The sequence below is a fragment of the Notamacropus eugenii genome, chromosome X (genome assembly GCF_028372415.1).
Source record: "Notamacropus eugenii isolate mMacEug1 chromosome X, mMacEug1.pri_v2, whole genome shotgun sequence".
Lineage (NCBI taxonomy): Eukaryota > Metazoa > Chordata > Mammalia > Diprotodontia > Macropodidae > Notamacropus > Notamacropus eugenii.
In genome coordinates, this window is record NC_092879.1 from 68,704,040 (window position 1) to 68,730,220 (window position 26,181).

The 26,181-nt window shown below is 43.4% G+C and overlaps 1 protein-coding gene across 7 annotated transcripts in view; it reads left to right on the forward strand.

Moving 5' to 3' along the window:
* AFF2 (ALF transcription elongation factor 2) overlaps nt 1–26,181 on the forward strand; it is a 529,569-nt gene that overhangs the window by 490,479 nt on the left and 12,909 nt on the right. For 5 of the 7 annotated variants that reach the window (XM_072626094.1, XM_072626091.1, XM_072626093.1 and 2 more), the window contains 10 exons: nt 172–1,230; nt 2,761–2,888; nt 6,556–6,778; nt 13,225–13,364; nt 13,953–14,016; nt 16,478–16,510; nt 16,599–16,735; nt 19,970–20,041; nt 20,384–20,477; nt 23,147–23,196. In XM_072626094.1, the coding sequence (XP_072482195.1) occupies nt 172–1,230; nt 2,761–2,888; nt 6,556–6,778; nt 13,225–13,364; nt 13,953–14,016; nt 16,478–16,510; nt 16,599–16,735; nt 19,970–20,041; nt 20,384–20,477; nt 23,147–23,196 (2,000 nt within the window). The remainder of the gene's footprint in view (nt 1–171; nt 1,231–2,760; nt 2,889–6,555; nt 6,779–13,224; nt 13,365–13,952; nt 14,017–16,477; nt 16,511–16,598; nt 16,736–19,969; nt 20,042–20,383; nt 20,478–23,146; nt 23,197–26,181) is intronic. The other 2 variants (XM_072626095.1, XM_072626090.1) reach the window with 1 other exon arrangement.

Below are 26,181 nucleotides of genomic sequence, written 5' to 3' on the forward strand. Positions count from 1 at the left end.
TGTTTGGGGGATGGTGAGCAGATATCACTAGGGTACTGGGCCTGTAATGGTAACACATTAGAGGGAACCTTGAAAGTGAAGTAGTAACTGCCAAGGGCCAATATGCTGAGGACACTGATGGCTTTCACCCAATGTCAAATTCATTTTCTGTTGTTGTTTTGCCACCCACAGCCAGAGCCTCCTTCAACCAACAAGTGGCAGCTCGACAAATGGCTGAACAAAGTGAACCCTCATAACAAGACAATTATAAGCAACCAAAATGAGACTTCCAACGAGAACAGTTCTCTACTTTCCATCACCCCACAAATTGAAATACAGAATAAGGGAAAAGTCAATTCTGGTCTATTCCAGATCGAACCCAAAGAGCGGCCCCTCCTGAGCCCTCTCCGGGAGAAAGCTCGACAAAGGCTCATCCAGAAACTGCCTCCTCCTGTAGAGACCAAAAACTCCAGGCAGAAGTCACCTGCTCAAAATGAAGCAGCCTCACAAAAGACCGTAGGCAAAAAGCAACCCCAGAAGGTTGAAAGGACACCCAGTACTGAAGAATACCCCTGGCCTAGACCAAATATTCAGCCCAGCCACACTCCCAAAGAAAAAGACACACTGGAACACCCAGAACAGGGTGCCAAAGCACGGAACAGAGCCACAGTTGGAAAATTGGCCCCAAGGAAAGAACCCAAACTTACCGCAGCATTTATTGCTGAAAAGAAGAAGTTCAGAGGCTCTGGAAAAATTGTCCCCAAGTCTCGAGAATTTGTTGAAACTGATTCTTCGACCTCAGACTCAAACACTGACCAAGATGAAGCTTTACAGGTCAAAGTGGCACCTCCTGGTCCCACTCTGACCAGTGCTGTCAAACCTAAGGAGGCTCCAGGCAATGGCGTCATCAGTGTCGGCACTTTAACAGGAAGCAGCAGCAGCAGCCTCTGTACAGATGTCACCGCCAATGAGATGGAGGATCAGCTTTTCTCACCTCTGCCCATTGTGCAAACGGAACTTCTGTCCCCAATACGTGATTACAATGACGCTAAAGAACTTTGGGTCAAAATAGATCTTGGCTTATTATCTAGAGTACCTGGCCGAGACCCACCTGAAGCCACTTCCACCAAGACTGAGCCCAGAGAAAATAACGCAAAACCACCACAACCACCACAGTTTTCCCAGTCTCGAGAGTCACCTGGCCCTTCATTTGCTGAGAAGATGCCTGCCAAGAACAAGAGGAAATGCAAGGTATGTCACCTAAGGTTGAGCTGCCCATTGTTCAAGTTCACACTCAACAAAATCCTGCTGCTTGTTAAAGCACAGTCCCAAGAGCTGCATCTGTTTAGAATAGTAATGCCTTTTAAAAAGAATAAAGTATGATTTGGGTATTTGCCCTGCTGACAAGTTGTAGTCCCCAGGTTAGTCAGGAATGGCAGCTGCATTCTCTAATGGACAGAGTTGGTTTCCCTTCTCCTGGGTCTCCACCTCCCTCCTCTGAGGTTTAGGCCCAAGAGGTGCTCCCCTTTCCTCTCCCCTCCATGGAAGCCACAGATTGTCAAAATGGCCACATTTTTAAAAAGTTCTACCACCTTCTTCCTTCCTCACCAACTGCAGAGACACAGAGGTACATCATAACTGCCTTTTCCTGATGAGCATTCACACACACAAGACATTCCATTTCAATTCTCCTTGTTCCAGATAGAGACAAAATTCCAAGCAACAATGATCTTAGGGATTCTGTTTATGGACAGTTTAGAAAACCTAGAGCAGAGTGGTTAAATGTAAGGTTGCTGAGCCTTGCTTTCTATGGGTGTTTTGGCTTGTGACAGCACCGTGATTCATAGGGCAAACAAGAGGTACCCCGAAGATGAAGCGTAGAACAAACTTTTCAATGACAAATAATATATTCTTGAAAATTTCTCTCTCCTCAATCAAATCAGCACATCATGTGCTACCTTTCCAGGTAATTTCTCAGAGAAAAGGCAAATAAACATTATGGCTTTTAGCTAGTGAGGAGGTAATGCTTCTCCACGTGGCTTGCATCACCTTCAGGAGGGAGACAGAGGAGGCAGGAAGGACTCTCTCACTCCCTGTCCATAGCAGAGCTGCTGCTCTGCCCCAAAGAGGATACTTGATGCTTTTGGAAAACAGTCCTTTCATTTCAGGGATGGGGGAAGGGTGGAAGAGGAACTTCTCTGATTTGCACACATATGCAATCAGCGTGAAATCTCAGAGCCTGGTGACTGTATTGCAATTGACAGAAAATCTGTGGCAGATAACCCTGGAGCTCTAGTCTTAGTTAGAGTGACTACCTCCAGCAGAGTAAGTTTAACTTATGGGCACCCCAGGAAAGATGCCATGCTCTTTGTAGATTGCCCTAACACCCTCCCAATCTCACCTTCTCTATTACGGCCACTTTCCTAGCTCTTGGCTTGGACAAGCTTTGTTCCTGTGGCTCCAACTTTGGTTCTGTATTGTTCATTTGGGGAGCATCATGAGAGAGAAAAGAGGCAGGCTGAAGGTTACCATATCCATCCACATGCCCAATCAGGTATTCAGAGCACAAGTCAGCTCTGTCTGCACTGCCTGATGTTTGGCTGGTCAGATAGCAGTTGGCATATAAAAGGTACCTGTAATTATATAAGCATCGCTGACCCACCCACCCCATATTCCTATTTATAAAAAGCAGTCTGCCCTAACCTTAGAACTTACTATTCCCTACAAGTAGAATGTTTGTATATAGATCCTGTATAATTCATGCTTTCCTTTTTATTAAAGCCATCTGACCCTTTGGACCTGTTCACGGAGAACAAGAAGCAGCGGCTAGAAGATATCTCACCTTCCTGTCTGCTCCCACCCTGCATTTCACCAATACCCAGTAGTCACAGATTCCCAAACACTAAAGAGTAAGTTTGACTTGATTCTTCGTACATTAATTCTGTCATTTAAGTGTTCTAAAGAGCTCCAAGTACCCCCAGAATTGAGGGAACTCCATCCCGAAGGAGCCTCAGGTAAGAGAGGGGCATCCCTCAGCACAACTGGTGAGCATAAAGGGCTGGTATATGTGAGTGGCAGCGATCATTGCATTTCCCCAGATTTATCCTGGCAGCAGTTCTACGTGCCATCTCATAGAACCACTGCATAAGACCCAGATGGCATTTGTCTGAAAGGAGAAAAGAAACTAAAGAGACTCATTGCAGGCTGACACTAATCCTTCTACCCCATCCATCAAATGACCCAATGACCAACAATCTCCAGTGCCAATTTTGATTAAGCAGATGACTTCACAAAAAAAGTAACTCATTGTCCCCTTATCTTGAGGTCTAAAATCATCTGGCACTGTCTGGGGGGGGAGGGGTATCATATTTGGAGAGAGGAGAGAATAGTTGATGAGAATAGCAGAATCGATGACTCTCTCAGGCCTTCATGAGGAGCAGTCAGATGGTGCTGGGAACAAATAAGGGAGATCTGCTGCTTTAAATGGCACTGAGTTTTCTGCACCTTTTTGACCACCCTCAAAAGGCAAGAGGCTTGCAGGCTGGCACATTTTCATTGTCTGCCAATCAGCCTCCTCCCCTTCTTCCTCCAACTGCATAAACTTTTCAGTGCGAAGTCCAGCTCTCTGTTCCTCTGTGATATTTTGGCTATATTTCTTCCTGGATTCTAAATCTAAGTTAACTAACTGTCATGCCAGCTGCTTAAAGTATTCAGCTAGGATAATTATTTGCCATAGATTCATTCACAAGTAAAGATGACTTCCATCAAATGTCAGTCTCTGAGCCTATTAGTGGCCCACAACCTAGCACCAGTCTGGCTAAATGCTGATAAGCGATGGATTTCCCAGCTTGTTGTTTAGTAGCAGTGAGTTGGCATAAATCTTATCTGCCACTGTTCATACACTTCAGCTCCCTCACTGCTTATACCTCCCTGTTTCCTGAAAGATAGTACTCCCTCCCCTTTTTGCCAGCTTCCACTCCCAGTTCCCCTTACACTACACACTCAGAACACAGGTAGCTCCACCTTCATTCCCTGAGACTGTGAAATGCCTCAGGACAGGGAAGCACTTTTTGAAGAGCCCCCTCCAAATCATAGCTAATGTTTAAAAATGCCCCAGCTGCCAGGGTTCCAACGCATGTGCTGCCAGGCTCAAACCATTCCAAGACATCTTCCAGAGGAAGGAAAGAATTGGAGTCCATAAGAGAGCTGGCAGAACTAGCAACCAGAGACTTGGAAAAAGTTAGACTGTCTCTAAGGCCAGTCAGGATAATGAGGTTCTGAGAAGGAAAATTCCTCATGCAGAATTCCTGCAGGTAATGAATATTAGTGCCAGGGCCTTAGATGTTTGGCCTTTTGCTCTCATCACTTACCACAACTGTCTCTTTTCATAAGCAAACCATTTATGTTTTTCTTTCTATGCCATATATAGGGGGTTTAAGAGAGAAAATGGAGGCAGTTTCTCTGAGCAAACATCTCATTTCCCATAATATGTTTTCTAGTCTTTTTAAATTTCCATGAGTAGGGGGACCTAGGACCTTTTGCTATTTGGGAGAAGGGGGATGGGACAGAAGAAGAAAATGGGTCTACTTTGTCATTTTAGAACCACCAATCAGAATATAAGATATCAGTGGTACAAACGGTGAAGAAAAATGATTTCTCTCTCTGAAGACTTCCCCTGGATATCCCTTTAGGCAGCCATTCTGCTCTTTAAATCTTTAGCTAACTGATGCTTTCCATGAAAACCTTGGAAAGCCCCTGGAGACTGAGATCTCTTTTCCATGTGGAGAAGATGATCTTAGGTCTTTGCTGGGCCCTAAAGACTCACCTTGCTGGGAGAGTTGTTCCCTGTCATCAAAGGGGAAATTGCTGCTTCACTCCCTTCTCCTCTGGGAGCTAGCTGACTAGCAGAGTAGGAAAAAGAGTGCTCCACCACGACGTCCTCACTGATGCTGCTAGAATAGTCCCCTCATTGAAGGGCTTCTCCAGAGTAAAATGCCCCAATCCCTAGGCTGCCAGGACTTTGGGCAGATAAGGAAAGGCCCTCCTTCCCAATGTGCTCCAGGGGACTGCAGTGGACCTATGTGATGTCATGTGCAGAGTGCAGGAGCCAACCCTTCCATGAGGGCTATGTCGGCCCTTCTAGTGTGGCCCGGAGCACCAGAAGCAGAGGGAAACCTGCAGCTAATCAGCCTTTGCCTCCTGTGTGCCAAAGCCATCCTTGATATCTGTGTGCAGAGATTCCTAAAGCTCAGTTACCTCTGTATTCCTTGGGCTTGGCTTAGTCCATATTTTGGAGAGATTTCACAAGCTTATGTTAGAGATCATTTTAATCATATATCATGACTGCTTTAAAATTACTTCTTTTGGGGAAAGCAGTTTTAGAAAAACTATTGCTAATTTTTTTTTTAAAAATTCATTTTAGCCAATTATAATTATGGTGAAATACTTAGAGGGACTTAAAATTCTTCTGCATGGTGAAAATTGACATCACAGGGTAGGGGAGGCACAATTATAGATCAAGAGGTAGAGGATGACAAATATTATTAAAATTGGCAAATTTGTGCAACCCCAGTGAGCTGGAACAAGGAGCCAATATTGACTTCCACCAGTTCAGGACACCATTCTGCTCCACTGCTTGTTCATCTTTGATTTTCTGCTTTGAGACATTGTAAATCTATATCTTCTGACACTGACTGAAGTTGACCAAGAGGAAAACATAATTCTTGTTGACTCAATTTACTACTGAAAATTTTTGTCAATACTCATGGAAAGTAAATGACTATTCAGTGCAATATTAGTTGTGCAAGAAAAATGAAAATTCAAGTAATCCTCATTGATTAGACTAAAACAGTAACTAAAATAAAAATCTATGCCTACATTCCCATCATAAATAACTACCAGTGCCTGAAGTCCTTTATCGGGGTTTTTGTAGCTTTGGCTCTTTGGGCAGGTTGCCCCTTTCTACAAGTTCTAAAATAAAGCGTGCTTATATTTGAAAATGTGTAGTTTTGTTATGACTAAAAGGGACATATTCTGGAAAGTGGGGTGTCCCAGATTTGACTGTCTGCCTGGTGCCTTTGGAGGCAAGTGTTTTATGATGTCTGGCGGCTGAGGCAGTTTTGTTCACCTGAATTTGCCATCTTTTCCAGTAGGTCTTTGTGGAATATGTGCACATCTGTCTTAAGAGAAGCTCTCTCAGATCATTATCCCATCCTTTACCGAGTACTTCTGCTGAGAAGTTCTACTTCAAAATAAGGAGAAACCTTCCTTTTAAATGGGGGAGGGGGAATTAAAGTAGACATTGTTTTTCCCATAAAAATCCAATTAGCATGAATTGTTTTTGAAAGGCTGACTACATTACACCGAGGCCTAAATTATACCATTAAATACATCCTAGAGATGTGCTTCAAAGACCCAAACCTAACTGCCAATGCATACACTCAATCTTATTGGAAGGTCATGATCATTAAGGGACTGTGGCATCTATCATCACTTAAAGTGCTACCCTAAATGACAAGGAATAGGAGGAGAAAAAAAGGGTTCAGAACACAATCAATTTTTGTTTTCCTCTACCAGAAATATTCCAGCCAAAAAAATGACAAAGAAGAGAGATGACAAGCTCTTCCCACCTCCACTGTCCCCATTGTCTGACGAGCCCCTCCATCGACGCGTCAGTTCTGACAGCAACAGTTCCTCCAGTCAGGAAGCTCCCATGCCCGCTGCTTTTCCAGCTGCCAGTTGTTCCTTTGCCAGACACAGAAAGAATGAGAGCAAGACCAATTTAAACTTCAGAATATGTGTGAGTATTTTGGCCACGGGGCGGGAAGGGGGGGGGGAGTGTTCAATCCTGAGTTGAGCTGTAAGTGGGCAGAGGCGAGAAGTGGGGCGCATGAGGATCGGTACCAATTGAGTGTGGTGAAAGGATTGAGGGAGACTAAAATCAAAGGCCCTGGGAACTAACGCTCTTGGGCAACTGACAAGGTTGGGGCATCAAAGAAGACAGGAATTGGGTTAGCCAGAGACTGTGTATTTGGGGGAGGAGAGACTGTACCTAGATGTCAGCAACAGATGTCCAGACAGAGTCAACTTTGCCATCACTCAGCAGCTTTCTTCTCCTCCTTCGAGGCTTCCCTTCCCCTCTCAATTTTGTATTTTCCCCTTTGCTAACACAGAAAGATAACCATCACCCTCACTCACTCCCTTTCCACTAGTCTTAAAACGATATCCCATTCTGCCTTGAATTGATTTGGGGGGAATGGATTGCTAAGGGAGACTGGAGGGGCTTTTTCCTTGGAACTTTCTGAGTGGGACAGTTTAAACTGAGCTCTGCTATAAGGCAAGAGGAATGACTTAATGAAGACTAGAGGCCCTTTATGACCAAGGTTTCTAGAATTTTTCAACCTGAAGCCTTCCCAGTTTGGCAGGATCCACCAGAGCTTTTAATCAGCTGGCAAAGCCACCTTCCCACTACAATGATGATCAGAAGACAACATGCTGGTGGCAGCCCTACCATATAGATCACAATACCTCTGGGATCTGTGAACTATCCCAGCTCAATTCCGAGAGACTCATCTCTCACCTGCTAATTCTTAGATGAGAAACTTTATTTTAGACTTTGCAAATATTGTAAGAGATAACTATATGCACAGTACTTGGTCAGGTCAACAGGTTTTTTTTAAAGTGCCTGCTATGCCTGATACTGTATTGAGTGCTGGAGATACAAAGACAAAAACAAAGTAGTTCCTAACCTTAAGGAGACTATTTGGAACTTATAATGTAGTGTGTGTGTGTGTGTGTGTGTGTGTGTGTGTGTGTAGAGTATGTGTGTGTGTGTAAATATATATATACATATATGTATGTATGTATACATATAAGAACATACAAAATAAAGAAAAAGTGAGAGAGCATGGAATAAAGAAGAGATAGCAGCCCTCAGAGTCAGAAAGACTTGAGTTTGAGTTCTACTTCTGACACATACTGGCTGTGTGACCTTGGGCAAGTGACTCAACCTCTCACCCTGGGCAGATTATAAATTACAGAATAGGTGTCACTTGGTAAAAGAATCCTTCCTGGTTTTGCTCCTAGAGGGAAGAGGGAAAGAATCAATGGAATTTGTTGGGCAGGAGCATGCCGTGGTCAGACTGGCACTTCAGTAATAGCCCTTTGATAGCTCAATATAGGATGAACTTGAGAAGAGGCAGGGATCACTTCAGGCAGGGAGGACAGTCGGGAGACTCTTGCACTAGTGCAGGTAAGGATGGCCTGGCCTAGAGTAGTGACTGTGTGCATGACAAAAAGAGGACAACATGGGAGAAGTTGTGTCAAAAGAACCAAGGAGCCTTGAAGACTGATTAGCTCTGTGGAGAGAGGCATGGTGAATGGAAAGCTAGGGGCCTCTATCTCCTTCACTTGATCATTTACCAACTTGCATTTTTCAAACAAACATGTATTGACCATCTGTTATTTGCAAGGAAGGTCCTGTTGCTGCTTCCAGTTCAGATACAAAACCAATAGTTTGCAAAAGATTTTCCTCCTAATCACCATTTTGAAGGATGGCCACCTTCATTTTACAAATGAGTACAAGTTTACTATGGGAGGAGAAGGATCCCAGGTCTCCCTCTATTAAGAAAGACCCCCCCCCGGGTCAGGAATGTCAAGGGGGTTTCAGAAGACAAGAGAGTAAGTCTAGTAGAGAGGATAGACACTCTACAATAGCCATTTGGGGCACAACCCTCAGTGTCTGTATTAATTCTGGCTCAGATCCCTCATCTAAGGGTAAACAAATGAGCTAAGGCTCATCTGGTTCAAATTTAGAAGTAGAGGGCAGAAAGGAAGGTAGTTAAAGAGACAGAGTATGTGAAAGATAACTCCCAATATGCCCCCATTTTATGGATTCTCTGATTCATTTTTCATCATTCAAGGTCAGCTTATCTCCCACCATCTAACACACCCCTGTTGGCTGCTCTGTACTGAAGAAGGTTGAGAAAACAAGCTCAGCTTTTTGGTTGACTAGAATCAGCCTTGGATTTGGGGTTAGAGGAGTTGGGGTCAAATCCTGCCTCTGCTGCTTACTTATCTGTATGACCCTGGCTAAGTCACTTCTATACCCTGGGCCTCATTTTATTCCTCTCAGCTGTGAAATGAGTGGATTTTTACTAGATGACAGGTAAGGTCCCTTCTAGATGAGAAGCTTTGATTTTATGGCTTAAATCAAAGCCTGGTTGAGGAGTTTCCTGCCAAAACACTATGTTGCTCTTGAGTTACACATGGGATTCTCCACTGATTTGACTTAGCATTTCTATTAAGTGACTGCTATAGATGATTGAGAAACTGTTTTAGCACTTTCCCTAAGTTCATGGGGTAGAGAGGACAGAAAACTTTAAAGTTCCATCTATATGCAAAGATAGCATCACTAAAACACAACGTTGTATGAAAGGCATGTGTACCTCCAGGTATCATGTTTACTAAGTTCTAATCACTGTTTAAGTCAATAAAAAGCAGCAGTGCTGAACTAGACAAAACAAGTCCCCAAATCTCTCCTGTCAATGTGGAGTGAGCCTGGGCCTTGAGGGCCAATTTCAGTGCAGAAAACGCTGGCAGGCTCCAGAACATTCAGGGCCTAAAGTTATGATTTTCACAGAAGCGACTGTGAAATGCTTTATACTGAATTGAAACACCAATAATATCAGCCATAATCCAAGATGTTGACTAGGTTTTCCTTCATAATCACTCTGGGAGGTAAAACAGTGAAAGTATCTTTGTCCTCATATTGCAGAAGAGGAAACTGAGACTCAGAAAGGCCAAGAGACCTGCCCAGGGTCACGCAGCTATGTCAAAGGAAGACACTGAACCCAGATCTTCTTACTCCAACACCTTTCTACTATGCCACATGTTCTGAACAGTAACAGCGCTTACTGTTCACCCTATCTGGCACAATGACTGCAATTAACATTACAAACTTCCTGTGGTTATCTTTGATAAGCTCTTCGAAAGTCATGTAGTATGTTTCTATGGAATTTTGTTTTTATTCTGCAGGACTCTACTGTCAAGGCTAATTAGGTGCTTAATAAAAGATTTTTTAATATAACAGTCATAAAACTTTTAATGCTAATGTTTATAATGTTTATAATGTCAGTTCCACAATAATCCCATTTCTGTTCACAGTGCCACAATTCTCCCAGGCACCCAAGCTTGAAGTCTGTAAGGCAATGTGGGGATAGTTTGTTTTTCACTAAACAGAGAGACAAGAGATGTGGGCTTGGGTCTGGGCTATTACAGATTTGCTGTGAATTGGGGCAAGTCACTGAACTCTTTCCAGTTTTCTGTTTCCACATCTGAGGTGCCTGCACTGCCTACTTCACAGGGCTGCTATGCACATCAAAATGAGACCCTGCCAAAGACAATCCAGGAGCTCTGGGACCTACTGGCCCACTCTACATTGGCAGGAGAGATTTAGGGACTCATTTGGTCTAGCTCAGCACTGTTATTTTTTATTGACTTAAAAAATGGTTAAACCTTCATATAAAGATATCACTAAATACTACACAAATGTAAGGGAACCTGAATTTTATTTTCATCCATTGGATTATTGACTTCATCTATATTAGTCTCAAATTGCACCGATAATGTCATGGAATTGCAGAGTTACTAGAGGGACCTCAGCAGCCATTTGGGCCAATCCATACCCGTAAAAGACTTCCCTCTATAACATGGCCAACAACTGGCTGGCCATCAGCCTTTGCCAAAAGACACCCAGTGGCAGGAAAGACTCTCCACTGCCAGAAACAGCCCCTCTCATTTTGGGACAGCAGGAAAATTGACCACTGCAACTTTCACCCACGCTCCCTGGTTCTGCTCTCTTGGGCCAAACGGTACAAATCTAATTTCCTCTTTTACATCACATCCCTTCACACACTTCACAACAGCACTCCTGAGCCTTCTCTTCTTCAGGCTAAATGTCCCAGTTCCTTCAGCCCATCAGCCTTCTCTTCTTCGGGCTAGACGTCCCAGTTCCTTCAACCCATCCTCAGATGACATGGACTCAAAGCCCTCCCCTGTACATTCTCCCCTTATCAATGCCATTCTTAAACTGAAGGGTTTCATCTAATTTCTCTTAACCAGCATAGAATACAGTAACTCTACCATCTTCTTAACCCTGGAACCTCTTGGAAACCAGCACAAAATCATGGTGATTGGCAGTTGTCACATTCCAGTACAGACACGTACTGAGCATTTTATTTTTTAAGTGTCCACCCTCTAAAAGGCCCTCGACTAAACACTAGAGTCTCGCTAGTCCCTCGGCCTTTTTAGCCAGTGCCCACCTGACCTAGGAATGTGTGACACTGACAGGCAAGTGAGCTTGTCTTTCTTTTCCTACTTTCTCAGTCTGTTCTCTGCTATCCACATCTCACTGTGGCAAATACGGAGAGAAGATATCAGTCCACCTAAGTGGCAAATAGGTTACATTTATGAGTTTAAAAAGTGCCCTAGGCAGATTGCTACTTGAAAGACCAGGCCCAATGGATGTCTAATTAGCCTCAAAGCCTTCCAGCAGAGGATAGGCTCATCCACAGAGCCAACTCATGAGCTGATGTTAAATATGGTATTTAGAGGTCTTTCCAGTGCTATGGAATTGAGGGTGTTTCACAAGATGCCCAGTATTCTCAATGTCCGGCTTTCCCATCCTGTCCCACTCCCTGACCCTGTCACCTTTTCATTCCCCAATTCTGTTGAGTGGCTTCCTGATGACTTTAAACCTTTGGGAATGGATATTCATGAGATACTGGAGGTATGTAATTACAGAAACTTACTGGCTGAGAGCTGAGTGTCGTAGGAAAAATAAACCTAGTGATTGATTAGACTAAAAAAACCCAAAGCTATCTTCATTTTATTTTTTTAACTTTTTTAACCTTAAAACACTATATAAATGCTTTAATCCATATATTCCATATCCTTATTCTGCCCTGCCTTTCCTTCCAGTGTGCCCTCTAGATACCCTATATTTTATTGTTTTTATTTATTTATTGTTTATTTTTGGTTTTCAACATTCATTTCCACAAGATTTTAAGTTCCCAATTTTCTCCCCATCTCTCCACTCCCCCCATCCCAAGACTCCGTGCATTCTGATTACCCTTCCCCTTAATTTGCCCTCCCTTCTATCACACCCCTCCCTTCCCCTATCCCCATCTTCTCTCTTTTCTTGTGGGCCAAGATAGATTTCTATACCCCATTACCTGTATTTCTAATTTCCCAGCTGCATGCAAAAAAAATTCTCAACATTCGTTCCTAAAACTTTGAGTTTCAACTTCTCTCCCTTCCTCCCTCCCCATTCCCACAGAGAAGGCAACCAATTCAATATAGGCTATATATATGTGTGTAGTTTTGCAAAAGACTTCCATAATAGACATGTTGTGTAAGACTATTTCCCTCCATCCTATCCTGCCCCCCCATTTATTCTATTCTCTCTTTTGACCATGTCCCTCCCCAAAAATGTTTACTTCTAATTACTCCCTTCTTCCATTTGCCCTCCCTTCTATCATCCCCCCACTCCACTTATCCCCTTCTCTCCTACTTTTTCATATATGTATGTGTGCGTATGTGTGTGTGTATAATCCCTCCAAATACTGAGAAAAGTTTCAAGAGTTACAAATATTATCTTTCCATGCAAGAAATGTAAACAGTTCAACGTTAGAAAGTCTCTCATGATTTCTCTTTACCTTTTCATGATTCTCTTGATTCTTGTGTTTGAAAGTCAAATTTTCTATTCAGTTCTGCTCTTTTCGTCAAAAATGCTTGAAAGTCCTCTATTTCATTAAATAGCCATTTTTCCCCCTGAAGAATTATTCTCAGTTTTGCTGGGAAGGTGATTCTTGGTTTTAATCCTAGTTCTTTAGATTTTGGGACTCCCTGAAGCCTGTTCTGGATCCTGTCCCTGCCATGCCACGTGGCCTACATTGGGCTGCGCTCTGCTCCATGCCTGGTGCGACACACCTTTCCTGTTGGCCTTCCAGGCTGTCTTGGGCTGGAAATATCACTCTGTTGCTTTGTGGCTTCTGCCACAAAAGAGTCATTTTTACAGATATTTTATGGGCTATGAAGGGGAGCTTCTACAGATCCGTCTTTGTGCTCCTCCCCCAGTAGCTTCATTTTAAATTGAAGATGTCACTTCAATCTGGTTAAAGCATTCGTGGTGAGAGATTTTGCCAAAAACCTGAGTTAATAAAAGTGTTTTGTTTTTTTAAACAGGGTGAAGATACCTACAATCAGGGTCCCAGCATTGGGCTTCTGGACAGTAATCAACTGGAGATGGCCACCTGGTCTTCAATGTCCTCCCTCACCAATGGGAACTCAGAGACCAGAAGACCTCGGATTCATTTTGATGATGTGTATGTTGTCAGAAATGTTCCAAATGTCTCATTTCTGTCTTGGATGGGGCACTGACTGGAAGACTTCTCCATCCTTTCCTCTGTGTAAAATGTCATCTCTGTGCAAATCAAGTGAAGGAAAACTGTTGACCAGAATGAGGCCCTTAGGCCAGGCTCAGGCAGAGGCACAAACAAGCCTTGGCATTTTCCCCACATGCTGTACTCTTGATTGTGCTGGTGCTATTTCAATGTTTCCAATTAAGGAGGTTTAATTCTAGGTTGCTTTGTTCCACTTTTGTGCTTGCTTCCTCCAGTGGAGATGTATGCTGGCGGACCAATAGGAATTTCTGATCTATTTTATCTATGTAATATTCCTACTCAGGGGGAGAGGGAAAAAGGGTGGGCAGAATTTATTCAGATGGGCCATTTCTATATTCCAGAGAGCCATTTTGCCCATTTGTTTCTAGGTCTGTCATAACGGGAGCAGATACGTTTGTCTGCATTTTGCTAGGCACTGTATGGGGATTCGTAGCAGAAATGTTTGGGCTGTTCAATCTTTTAATCAAATGATGCCAAAGCCTACTGAAAGACTGAATTTTGTTTGTTTAGGCCTCACAATGCCGACTATTACATGCAGGAGGCCAAGAAGCTGAAGCACAAAGCTGACGCACTGGTACGTTCCCAGAGAGTTGTTCTGCTTTTTTCCCTTGAACAATGCACACTTCTGAAAAAAACCCATTGGGGACCAGCCCTACCACCAACATTTCCAGCAGCCCAGCACAAGCTCCCCCTGCCAGGTAGTGCCTCTGATGAGAAATGAGGAAGGTGGCTCCTGTTTCCACAGCGTATTCATATTCCTAACCCTGACATCCGCCACTTGGGATGGATGCACAAATTGCTTTCTTCCCCACCTCCAAGGATTGAATGGTCTACATTGCTATTGACTTGCTTTTTGAATGAAAATCAGTTTCAAAAAGTCCTGGAGGCTTAGGAAGAGAATTTTGTACTTCCTCTATGAGATAATAGGAGGCATCCTTGGCCCACACCTGGCCCCCCTTGCAGATGTACCTTAAAAGATCAGAAAAAGAACTGTAACATCTATTTGGCCTCTCACTGACAGAAGCACCTCAAAACATTAGGAAAACCAACCTCTTTCTCTCACACATAAAACTGGCAGATTTGAGCCAGAAGCTCTGATTGTCATTAAGCTAGTCCTATTACCTGAGATGCTCCACTCCACAGTGAGGAGTTCAGGCTAGGAACGTAGAATAAGATAACACTGGCAGCTCTTCCCCCAGAAGGCCCTCCCCCTTGATAAGCCCTTAAAGGGAAGCACTCTTAGTTTCAACATTAACCTGTTGCCCCTTGCTAACAAACATGTAGCTGTCTGTGCCAGGGAGGGCTTGCTTCCATGTACTCTGCCATTCTCCTTTCTGGAGTCTCTTTAGGAGTGGCATGTTGCTCTCTGCATCCTCACCTTTGACTAAGCCTGACACCATTAGGAGAGGTGTTCGAGCAGAAATAACCTGAGAAGGCACAGCACAGCATGGCAGGGCCTGTGGCGAGAACTTCTCTGCTACAGGAAACTTGACCCTGACAGAGCTCTTACTGGGGAACCATGCTATTGCTGTGCGATGTACAAGTTGTTGGCAACCAACCACCAATTCCTAAGCACTACCCATCAGCATGTGCCTCACAAGCTGTCATTTTTGTTCTTATTTTGGTCAAATAAAGTCATACAGCTGCTGGCTGGGACTAACATCCTGCTGGTCAGAAGCATCCCCTCCAAAATAATTACTTTATGAGGCTCCAAAATGACACGAGGAGAAATGCAAAACTGCCATCTCTGTTTGAAATGCTGGGAGAATGGGGGCATGTGACTAGTGTAAGCACTGAGGAAGCACTAAAAGACCCGTGATGGGAGCTCTCTTTAGAAGTCCACAAATTGTTAGCACAACTGAGAGAGGACCTCAGGTTTTCCATGTTGAGTCACAACACAAATAGGCAAGTAAATTAAATGTCCTTCACATAAGCTGGACACCTGAGACAGAGACATTACTTAAGACCAGGCATCAGCCTTTATCCTATCTGCCACCAAAGCCAGTACAACAGCACCAGAGAAAGAGGTCAAAAATTAGGAATAAGAGTCCCCAAAAGATGGGCCAACATGAGGCTGGGAGCTAATGGCTTAAGGAAATTACCTTGTGAGGTGAGAAGGAAAGAAAAAAAATACCACCAATACCACCACAGAAATCTCTCACATGCATGCACAGGTTTTCCCAGAATAGCTTTGATTGAAAGGCTGAATTTCATGCAAAGAAATATTTACCCAACAGTTTACAGAAATTAAGCTATGGTTTTCTGCAGTACATAAAAGCTGAAGCACATGTATTCATTTTAAGGAGAGAGAGCCATTGTCCCAGCAGATTCAGCTGGATCTGTAACTCGGATCATTCTCCAGTGTTACTTAATCCTTTGTTAGAAATAGCTACTGTGCCATTTTGAGAAGTGAAACTCTTACAGTTGCCTAGAAAATATTTTCATAAGAGGCACAGAGAAAAATTGTCAAATATATTGGCTATTTAACATAAAAGACCATATTAGTGGAAAGTGTACATCTAGCTATTAGAAATGGAAAATGTCAAATACTCTCATCATATCCTCAAGAGAAAATGTCATGTACAATATTCATTACGCATCAAAAGAAATTAGGATGCCTGAGTCAATTTTAGGATGACCATTATCAGAGATCAACCCTTTTGCCATTAAATTCTCCTGAAATAAAATATTTCAGAATGCTATATTTGGAGCTTTGGGACACTATTGCAGAACATCATTTACAATGAAAGTGATGAGATTTTTGTCAACAGCCCTACCACAACTTCACATTTTTCATGACAAATGGCACCAATCTGTTACTTCTCTCCCATGTAGCAGGGTGCTCACAATGAGCAGTGAATCAAAGCAGAAGGGGAAAATAGAGCAAAGGCTACAATTTCAGTCAAAGCTGCAGCTGGGTTTCATTGAGGCAGTCTACACTGCTCCCTGTCTCCCCGGCCAAAGGAGGGGAGGAAAGGGTGGATAGATTGAATTTTTTTTAAATCTCTTTCATTTTTTTCTTTTGTGTGTGACAGTCACCTCCAAAAGCCACTCCATTCATCCTTGAGGTAAATGGATACGTTTTAAAAAGTGTCGCATTCTTTGTGTGATCTCGTTTTGAAGGAGAAAAGCTGAACAACCATTTGTCCATTTCAGGTAGAGAAGTTTGGCAAAGCCGTATATTACACTGATGCAGCCCTCTCCTTCATCGAGTGTGGCAACGCAATGGAGCGGGACCCACTGGAGGCAAAATCTCCATACACCATGTACTCTGAAACTGTGGAGCTCATCAGGTTAATGTCCTTACTGTGATCATTTTCATTAACTCATTTCAGTCATAATTAGGACCTGCTATGTTTGAAAAAATATCATTTCAACATATTAATGATTTGTCCGAGGCATCTTCATTCCTGAAGTCATCATAATTAGTTCTTGCCATTTTATTAATGTCACGGAAAATTTATAATTGATGGACACTGCTTTTATAAATTAGCCCCTTTAGAGGTTATAATGTGAGTGTTATAATTTGCAATATTCATAAAATTAAAATGGAAATGTAGTGGGTGGAAATAAAGTATAGTCATTCCACCGTTTGGCAACGACACTTGTCTTTTAAAAGGTGTAGTTTTATCATTCAAAACCCCTAAAGTGGGGCTATCAGGATTTCCATTATAAACCCTGTTTTCTGTTCTGATTATAAAAAATTGTTCTGAGCTCCAAGCTGGCATTTAAGGTCACAGATGGAGAACAGACTTATTTTTTCCATTTGTACTGGCATTTGAGGGAGAGGAGGGTGAAAGGGGGGAAGAGGGGAGGGGAGAGATTCAACTACAAAGTTTCCTGGTTTCATTTACTTTTAAAAAATGAAATTTTCCAGGCTATTGGTCTAGGTTGTAAAGGAGACAAAAGTCACTTAAAGCACACCCATAAGAAAAAAAAAGGAAAAAGCATCCCTTCTGATCTTTGCAGAGCATCCATTGTTAGAGCCAGGAGGGACCTGTGACAGTGTCCCATCTGACCCCCCTCCCTAGCTCAAAGGGGAGTTGGAGCTGCCCATGGCCACTCATCTGGGAAATGAGAGATCCAGGTCTCCTTACTCCTAATCCAAGGGCTCTTTCCAACTGTGCCATGCTGTAACAACTACTCAGTTGGAAATTGGGCCCTGATATCCCAGCTTCCTGTGGCAGACCCACTTGTCTCTCAATTCATAATACCCACTCTTCTGCTAATAGAGTGGCAACCAGCATTTGCATGCAGGATGGAAACAGTGTGTAACTAATGATTGGAGAGTGATCTCAACTAAATAAGATAAACTAAGGGACCAGATCAACCTCACCAAAGTAAAGGGATTAATGGGAACTCTCCATCCTTGCCCTCTGCCATTGGTGAACCTCACCTATTCCCACAAAAGAGTGCAGAGACACTAGTAAAGCCCACCTCTCCTATTTCTTCTACTTATTTTGCAAAGCTACAACATCTTTCTAGACCTTACTAGGGAAATAACACCAGGTAAAATTCATTTCTCATTGCCACTGGTCCCTTACAGTTCGATGGCACTTCAGTGTTTCAGAGCCCTTGCTAGGCCTCTGATCCTGCTTTGAAAGAAGTGGGATTTATTGCATGGCAAAACTATGCTTTACATCATATGAGTAGAGGAAGGGGTGGGGATGGGATACATCAAGTCCCTGTGTCTGAAAATGGGCAGTCACCAGGGCCAGGGCAGCAATGGAGCAAGGGGAAGCAGAATCTCTCTAAAGTGTATCTCATGTGGGGGGTGGGGGTGGGGTGAGGGGGATGGAGGGAAGTTAGAATTCCTACCTGCACTCCATTACCTCCTTGTAAATGAGAACTCATCAAAGCTTTCATATACCTTTAAGCTTCCTGATGCAACACTGAACTCTATTACTTATTCTAGCACAAGTACCTGTGAAATTGCATTAAAACTCAGTACAATGATTTTATGCAATGAATTGATTTTCAAGAGCCTCAATGCACTGAATGGAGTGTGCTTAGTTAAAAGGGAAAAAAAAGGAGGGGGAGGGGAGGAGGTATCCTCCCCCTTCTATAACCCGAATGGGGAATAGGAAGGAATTTTTTAAAACTGCAACAACAGCACAGTAGCCCTCCAAGTAAAAGAGGCACAGATCTTAGAAGTGAACTTGACCCCTTCTTTAGAAATGGCACATTGTATAGAAAATACTGAAGAAGTATTTCAGAGACTAGTCAGAAGATGAAACCCCATAGTGCTGGTATCAGAGCTGGCATCACATTGAGCGCATCTGTCATCGACAGATATGGTTAATTGCTACCTGCCCACCTTTTTGCCTACCACCCACCCATCAACGAGCTGTCCAGCCCCTGTTTCCCGAGATATAATTGTGATAGGCTCACTTCCTTGTAGGGGGCAGTGCAGAGAATGTAGAATTCGCTGCCCTACTTACATGACCTGGAGTAAGTCACTTCCCATTACTTCTCTGAAACAGGAGTTGGACCACGTGACCTCCAAGGTCCCAGTCAGCCGGATACCACCTGTTAGACATACACTATATCACCATAATAAAAATAGCTCACATTTATATCGCACCTACTGTGCACCAGGCACTGTGCTTAAACACTTGTACAACAACCCTGGGAGGTAGGTGCTATTATGATCCCCCTTTTACAGATGAGGAAACTGAGGCAGACAGAGGTTCAGTGAGTTGCCTAGAGTTGGGAAGTGTCTGAGGCTGGATTTGAATTCACAAAGACGAGTCTTCCTGACTCCATTGACTTCCTGACCTTTGTCAATACATACGTATGTAGGTCCACATGGGGGTTTTGTGTAGAGGTGGAGTTCAGGTGCCTTCCTCTGAGTGGGGGAGAAGAAGTTTCCACAGACAGACCAGCTGCTCTCGTACCACTTCTTGTGGTACCTGGGAACCAGAGGGGACATCTGATCTGCCTATGGGCCCAGGGTCAGCAGGCATTCAAGACAGGACTTGATTGAACTTAGGCCTTCCTGACTCCAAGTCACCTCTAATATGTAATGTATGCATATATGATGCATACATGTAAGTATGTAAAAGAGATTTCCCACAAAAACATCAGAAAAGTATTGACTGGAGGGCATGAGCAGAATGCAACACATTATAGAGAACTATACAGAATGATAGAAAGCATATCATCAGAGAAGGGCATTACCAGACAAAACCCAAAGTGTCTCCTAGAATGGTGGACAACCAAGAGAGTCCATTGGTGCCATCCCTCCCCTACCTTCTTGAGAACACAATGAAGGCCCAGCCCCATCAGTAAGCCCCTGTAAGGGGCCATGAGCAGCATCACAAGAGGAAAACCCCAAGGGAGGAGCTTAGGATTCCTGGATTTCCAATGTTTCAAAGGTCATGCAGCCACTGTCCCAGAAAAGAGCTGTGTTTGCTTTACTTTCAGGGTATTATATGGAGCCTCTCCTAGCAAACTGTCCTGACTGGGATTTCCCACATTTTCTGTGCTTATCTTCAGAGTGCCAAATGTTTCCTTTGTTTTTAAAGGTACGCCCTGAGGCTCAAGAATTTCACCTGCTCTTCTGCCACCGAATGGGACAAGAGACTCGCCATTTTATGGTGAGTCCCATGGACAACATGAGGAAACAACTAGAAGCCTGAAAGAAAGACTTTTGAGTTACAGAATTCCCTAAGCTGCTTACACTAGACCATTATTCCTCTTTTCTATTAAACTATTAAAGGCTAACTAATGGATGGTCTCAGCAGCTGACTAAGCATTTATACCACTATCAAGATGGAATTTTAATGCTTCCCCCTCAACTCCCCCATTTTTTCCATTATTTTCTTATATTTCTCAGTCTATCTAACCTTAGAAAAGAAACTTAAAATATATACATACTGCCTTTTTTATACAGCTTATTAAACAATGGAATTAACCTAATCCTTTCCTAATTACCACAGCTACCGATGCTTATCACTCCTGTACTTGAGAATGTTTAAACTAAAGAGGGACCATGCTATGAAGTATTCCAGATCTCTCATGGAATATTTTAAGGTAATCCTTATTTTGTATCTTTTGGAGAGAGTTGGTGAATGAAATGATTAATGAGATCTGACAGGCACGTTATTAAATGTCAATTTGCAAAGAACAGAATTTTTGCCAGCAAGGTTATACTAGCTGCGGAAGCCCCTGCCCACCCCTCCTCCTTAGGGACCCAGTGTTGTGCTTACATTCGATTTGGGTCACAGAAGAGAAAAGAAAATGATTCAGTCACCTCAGTATTGTCCTGATGGACAACCAAGGGCCTTCGGCAGCTTCAGTGATATTTGAAAGTCATGTTTACAGTTGGAGCGTGCCTTCTGTCCCCCTCTGCACTGAAGTCCCTTTGGAAAAACCAATGAGTGTGTGAGAATAGGAACGATAACCATTAAACAGGTACAAGGTCCGCTGTCTCTCTTAGAAGATAAAGGGCAAGGATTTCTTATAAACCCTTCCCACAAAAAACAACAATAACCAAGCAACTGCAGAGTTAACTCCCTCAGGAAAATGGCAACACGCCTTTTTAGAATGCTTTATACTTGCAAAGCCCTCTCATCCACGAGCTCTTTGGCTCCCCATCCATGCCCTGCAAGTCCCATGAGGGCAGTGATACAAGCATTTCTGACTCCTTTTCACAAATGAGGAGACCAAGGTTCCAGGTCTCACCCAAGATCTCCTAGCTAGTGTTAAATGGTGGGGGCATGGCTCCTTATCAAAGTCCTGTGGTGTGCCCAGGATACTACATAGTCTCCGGGGAGTCTTCAAACATTTGACGGACTTCCAAAAGGTCCATCATCTGAGGATCTGTGGGCTTCGATCTAAAACCAAAAGGCTCATGCAACAAGGCCACTTTTTGTAATCACTGGGGATCTACCAGGAAAGGAAATCCCCACCTCAGTGTCCATCAGAAGCCTATAAGGAATCTGAGAAAGGATTGCTTTGGGGGGGGGGGGTGATGGGAGAGTACAATCAACAAACCCTAAACCCAGTGAGAAATTCCCCAGAGTCAACCCGGCTTGCAGCCCGTAGGCAGCCCACTAGGACTTAGCAAGATAGTTGGTACCAAGCCCCAGGGGCACAAAAAAGATAATGAATGAGAGCCGGTGGGGAGCTTTCATTCTGATAGGGAGATAACAAAGACAGGTAGGTTTGTACAGACAGATATAAAATGAAACCTTCCAAGAGGATTTGAGAGGAAGGGTAAGATTAGTCTGGCCTGTCCCAATTTCCTAAAATGGAGAAAATACTAACACCTATTTCACAGAATTATTGTGAGGATCAAAAGAGCTAACATATGTAAAGTGTTTTGGAAATCTTACAGGCAGCTGGGTGGTGCTGCAGTGAATAGCCTGCTGGGCCTGGAGTCCTGAGTTCAAATCTGCCCTCATACACTGACGAGCTGTGTGACCCTGGACAGTTGCTTAGCCCTGTTTGCCTCAGTTTCCTCATCTGTAAAATAAACTGGAGAAGGAAATGGCAAACCACTCTAATATTTTTGCAAAGAAAATCCCAAATGGGGTCACAAAGAGTCCGACATGACTGACACAACTGAACAACAACAAAATCCTGGTATCCCACCATTTGACACTCCCAAGGACCTGGATAGCAAAAATTTTCTTTTCTGGGTTTTTAGTAGCTATGGCTGCTGAAGAGGTGAGGGTTACAGTTCCTTCAGAATCAGTTGCTAGGTTCCATCTCTCCAAGAGTTATAATACTTAGATTATAACTGTGAGGGCCAGGCTGGAACCAGAGCCACTGGTGTGGGAGATGCTGCCCTTCTTAGGGTTCTTGGCCTTGCAAGCCTGTCATTGGCCTCTGGTCAATGACAGTAGGTGGTACTGGGGGCTAACAGGGGTTGGTAGAGGGTTGGTGATCCCCTTCACAAGGCTTGCTTCCCAAATTAGATGGTGACTAAGGCCCAGCCTTATTCAGGATTGTTGTACTGAGAAGATTTCTGAATTCCTCCCTCTTCCACCAATGCACACAAGCAAAAATACTGACAGTTTGTTCTTTAAGTCATCTCAGTTCTACCAGGAAGTAGAAAAACAGATTCACTTTCAAATGAAATGAGTGGCCAAATAACATAGAAAAGCTCCTTGAGAGTGCTGCTTTAATTCCATAAAGTTGGTTTTCCTGTCTACAGCCCATATTCCTAAAGAATCTAAAAGTATCTCCTCCCACCTACTTCAAGTGGGTGCTCCTCCCCACCCCCTTGCAGGTGGCATCTTTCCACCTGGGAAAAGTTTTTTCTTCCTGCTAAAGGTGACCAGCTTCTTGCACTCACAAGAACTTGTTTTGCAGACTAAATTTAATACAAAGATAATTAAGCCACTTCTTAGAAAACTGATTCTGATTTCACTGGGTCTTTTAGCAGCTCATATCTTTCATCAAGTGACTTTCATGGTCCTGATTGGGGCCCACTAATTATCCTAACCAGCTATTTTCATCAAGCACTGTGCATTGGGTGCTGACATGCTGCATACATACATTCCAGCTCCTGCTAACGAAACAGGAGGCAGCCAGGAACGTTGTAATCAATATTAATGTACTTTAAATCACACTTCCATCTGTTTCTGAATTAATCAATTACAAAATAGATTTCTGCATTCTCTCTCTCTCTCTCTCTCTCTCTCTCTCTCTCTCTCTCTCTCTCTCTCTCTCTCTCTCTCTCTCTCTCTCTCCAGACTTCTTCCAAGGCTGCCCAGATACCATCTCCATGGGGAAGCTGTGGAAAGTAAGTATTTTCTAAAAATTACTTGTTTCTTCATGAAAAGGAATCATTTTCTAGGCCAAAAATACTTGCACATTTCCAACTCTGGAACGAAGGTCAGTCCCCCAATGAGGGTGGTTTGTGCATCCCACAGGTCTAGTCCCAAGCTTCAGCAAAAGGAAGAATTGAAATGTTGAAGGGTGATTTCATACCACATTCTGGGTCCCTTTGATCTTTAAGCCAAATTAGGGTCATAAACAGAGCCACCATTTCAGGGACTTAAAGGAAAGTTAACTGCCAATACAATAATTTTTCAAAAATTTACTCAGTAATGAGAGACCAATGAAATATTCATTGATATATGGTAAGTGCTGTTTAATAAAACTAAAGAAAGAACAGTGGTGAAAATGGAAAGGCACTCAGTCAATCAATTATCTGAGCCATAATGACAGTTTTTTTTATTAATGCTAAATGCCCTGATGTAAAATATAAAATCACATCATATAATGATGATATGAGGCTCAGTGAAACCATCTCACCAGGGTGGCCTTATTGGAAGAACATCAATATTTCAGGGCCTTATTCTTAGAGGGGACATGAGGAAACCTGGGTTCTAACTCCGCTTCCACAGAACACTGAGTAGCTGTTGATCATAGATACAACATTTAAGCACCCTGTGCCTCAGTTTCCTGCTTTTGCCATGGGAGAAAGTTTGACTAGTTCTTTTTAAGGTCCCTTCTAGTTCTACAAAAGGTTTCTTTCAGGAGTGTGATTTGGAATGTTGGACACAATCTCTGAGGTACTTGCGAAGCCGTCCAATTCAGAGACGGCAAAGAGACCATATACTAATGGCACTAAATGACTTCCGTTAAAATCTCTGGATTTTCCTGCTTGTAACAACAAATAGGGATAAGTCAATGATTAGGTTAAAAAAACATTCATTAAATACTTCATGCAAGGCACACAGACTAGAGACAGCAGGGCACAGCTGTTCAGCCACTAAGCATGTAGTCACCAGACCCTAGGTCAGATTCAGCCTCTGGAGCTTAGCAGTTGTGTGGGAGCCAGGCAAGGGGCAGCTAGGTGGTGCAGTGGATAGAGCACCAGTGCAGGAGTCAGGAGGACCTGAGTTCAGATCTCACCTCAGACACCTGACACTCACTAGCTATGTGACCTTGGGCAAGTCACTTAAACCCAATTACCTCATGCTGGGTCATCTCCAGTCATCCTGATGAATATCCAGTTACTGGATCCAGATGGCTCCGGAGGAGAACTGAGGCTGGGGACCTGCACAGCCCTCCGTCACTCAAAACAAAGTCAAGCGCAAGTCATGTCATCATTTCTCTGATGGCATGGTCTTCTTTGGCAATGAAGGACGAACACACACACTGTCTGGGAGCCATACAGTAGGACCTATCTACAAAGTCACAGGCAAGTAGGTGTGAAGGCATTCACACAGAAAAATTTCCCCATAGACTCTTCCAAGGCACTTGGTTATGCATTTTTAAACAGTACCAAGTGGAGAAATAACAAGGAAGGCTTCACCAAAGAGGTAGTATCTGCAGTGGGCTTTGAGGGAGGACATCAGCTCCCAGGTCTTGTCAATCACATCTCCTCTATTCATCTCCAACCACCCCCATCCCCTTTGGCCTAGACTAAGGCAATAGCTTCCTGATTGTCCTCCCTTCTTTTCTAAATCACTATTCCTAAAGCATAGAGATGACAGTATCTATGACTTCTCAATGAGTCAAGAATAAATACAAGCATATCTGTACAGCACTTTCAGTTCCTTGCAGTCTAGCTCCATTCTGGCTTTCCAAGCTGATCATACACTTCTCTCTATCTATGAATCATATTGGTTGACTTGCCCCATACATGATATTCCATCTCCCACCTCAGTGCTTTTACACACAGGCTATCCTCCAGGCTTTCCCACCTCATCTTTCCCTCCTGGAATCCTTAGTTCCCAGCAAGCCTCAGCTCCAGTGCCACTCACTTCAAGAGGTACTTCCTTCTAAGTTTTAATGCCCTACCATACCCAGATTACTGCATCTTTATTTTGTCTAAAGCCTGTGAACCTATTGTGTCCTTCCAATAAAATGTGAACTCTTGGAGGACTGGGAAGCCTGGTGATTAAATAGGGAAGAGCTATGCAAATGTAGGAGGGGGAAGGGAGGAGATGGAGTGTCCAGGTCAAGGAAAAACCCCTGATAACCCAGTAACCCAGTCTGGCTGAGAAGGGGGATCAAGGGAGGGGGTGGTGATTATGTGCAATAGGCCTAGAAAGAAGCAGATTGGGAAAGGATTCAAATGCTGAGCTGAGTAGCTTATGTTTTATCCTAGAGGTGAGATAGGGAAGAGCCATCAGGCTATTTGAGCAGAGCAGTAACACAGTCAATTCTAGGTCTCAGGAAGATTTTTTTGGCAGTTGTGCAGAAGATGAATTGGAGAGGGAAGAGACTGGAGGCAGGGAGACCAGTTAGGAGGTGATCTATCACAGTAATCCAGGCAATGGGTGACAAGGATCTGAATAATGGAAGTGGCCATCAGAACAAGTGCCTGGATTCGGGAGGGTACAATGGAGGAAAGTGAAAAGTTAAGGATGATGACAAGGTTGGGAAATGAACTGACTGGAATGGTGCGGCCCCCTCAACAGAAACAGAAAATTTGGGAGTGGGCATAGATATTGGGGTTCTGCTTTTGATACACTGATTTTGAACTGACTATCAGATATCCAAGAAGACCATGTATGAACAAGTAGTCAACAATGTATGATTGGATACAGAAACCTGGGAGTTTTCTGTGGAGAGATGATTTTTGGATTCATAGGCACAAATAAGAAGTCAAAGATGATAGGGGGGAAAAGGTTATCAGCGTGAAAAGTTAGGATCTAGATGTGAAAACAGAAGCCCAGCTACATGGGACTAAGACTTGGGGAAGGAGAAGGGACATTTGAGAGGATTCCAGAAGGTAACCCTAGGAGTTAGTATGGACCAGGACGTCTGTAAG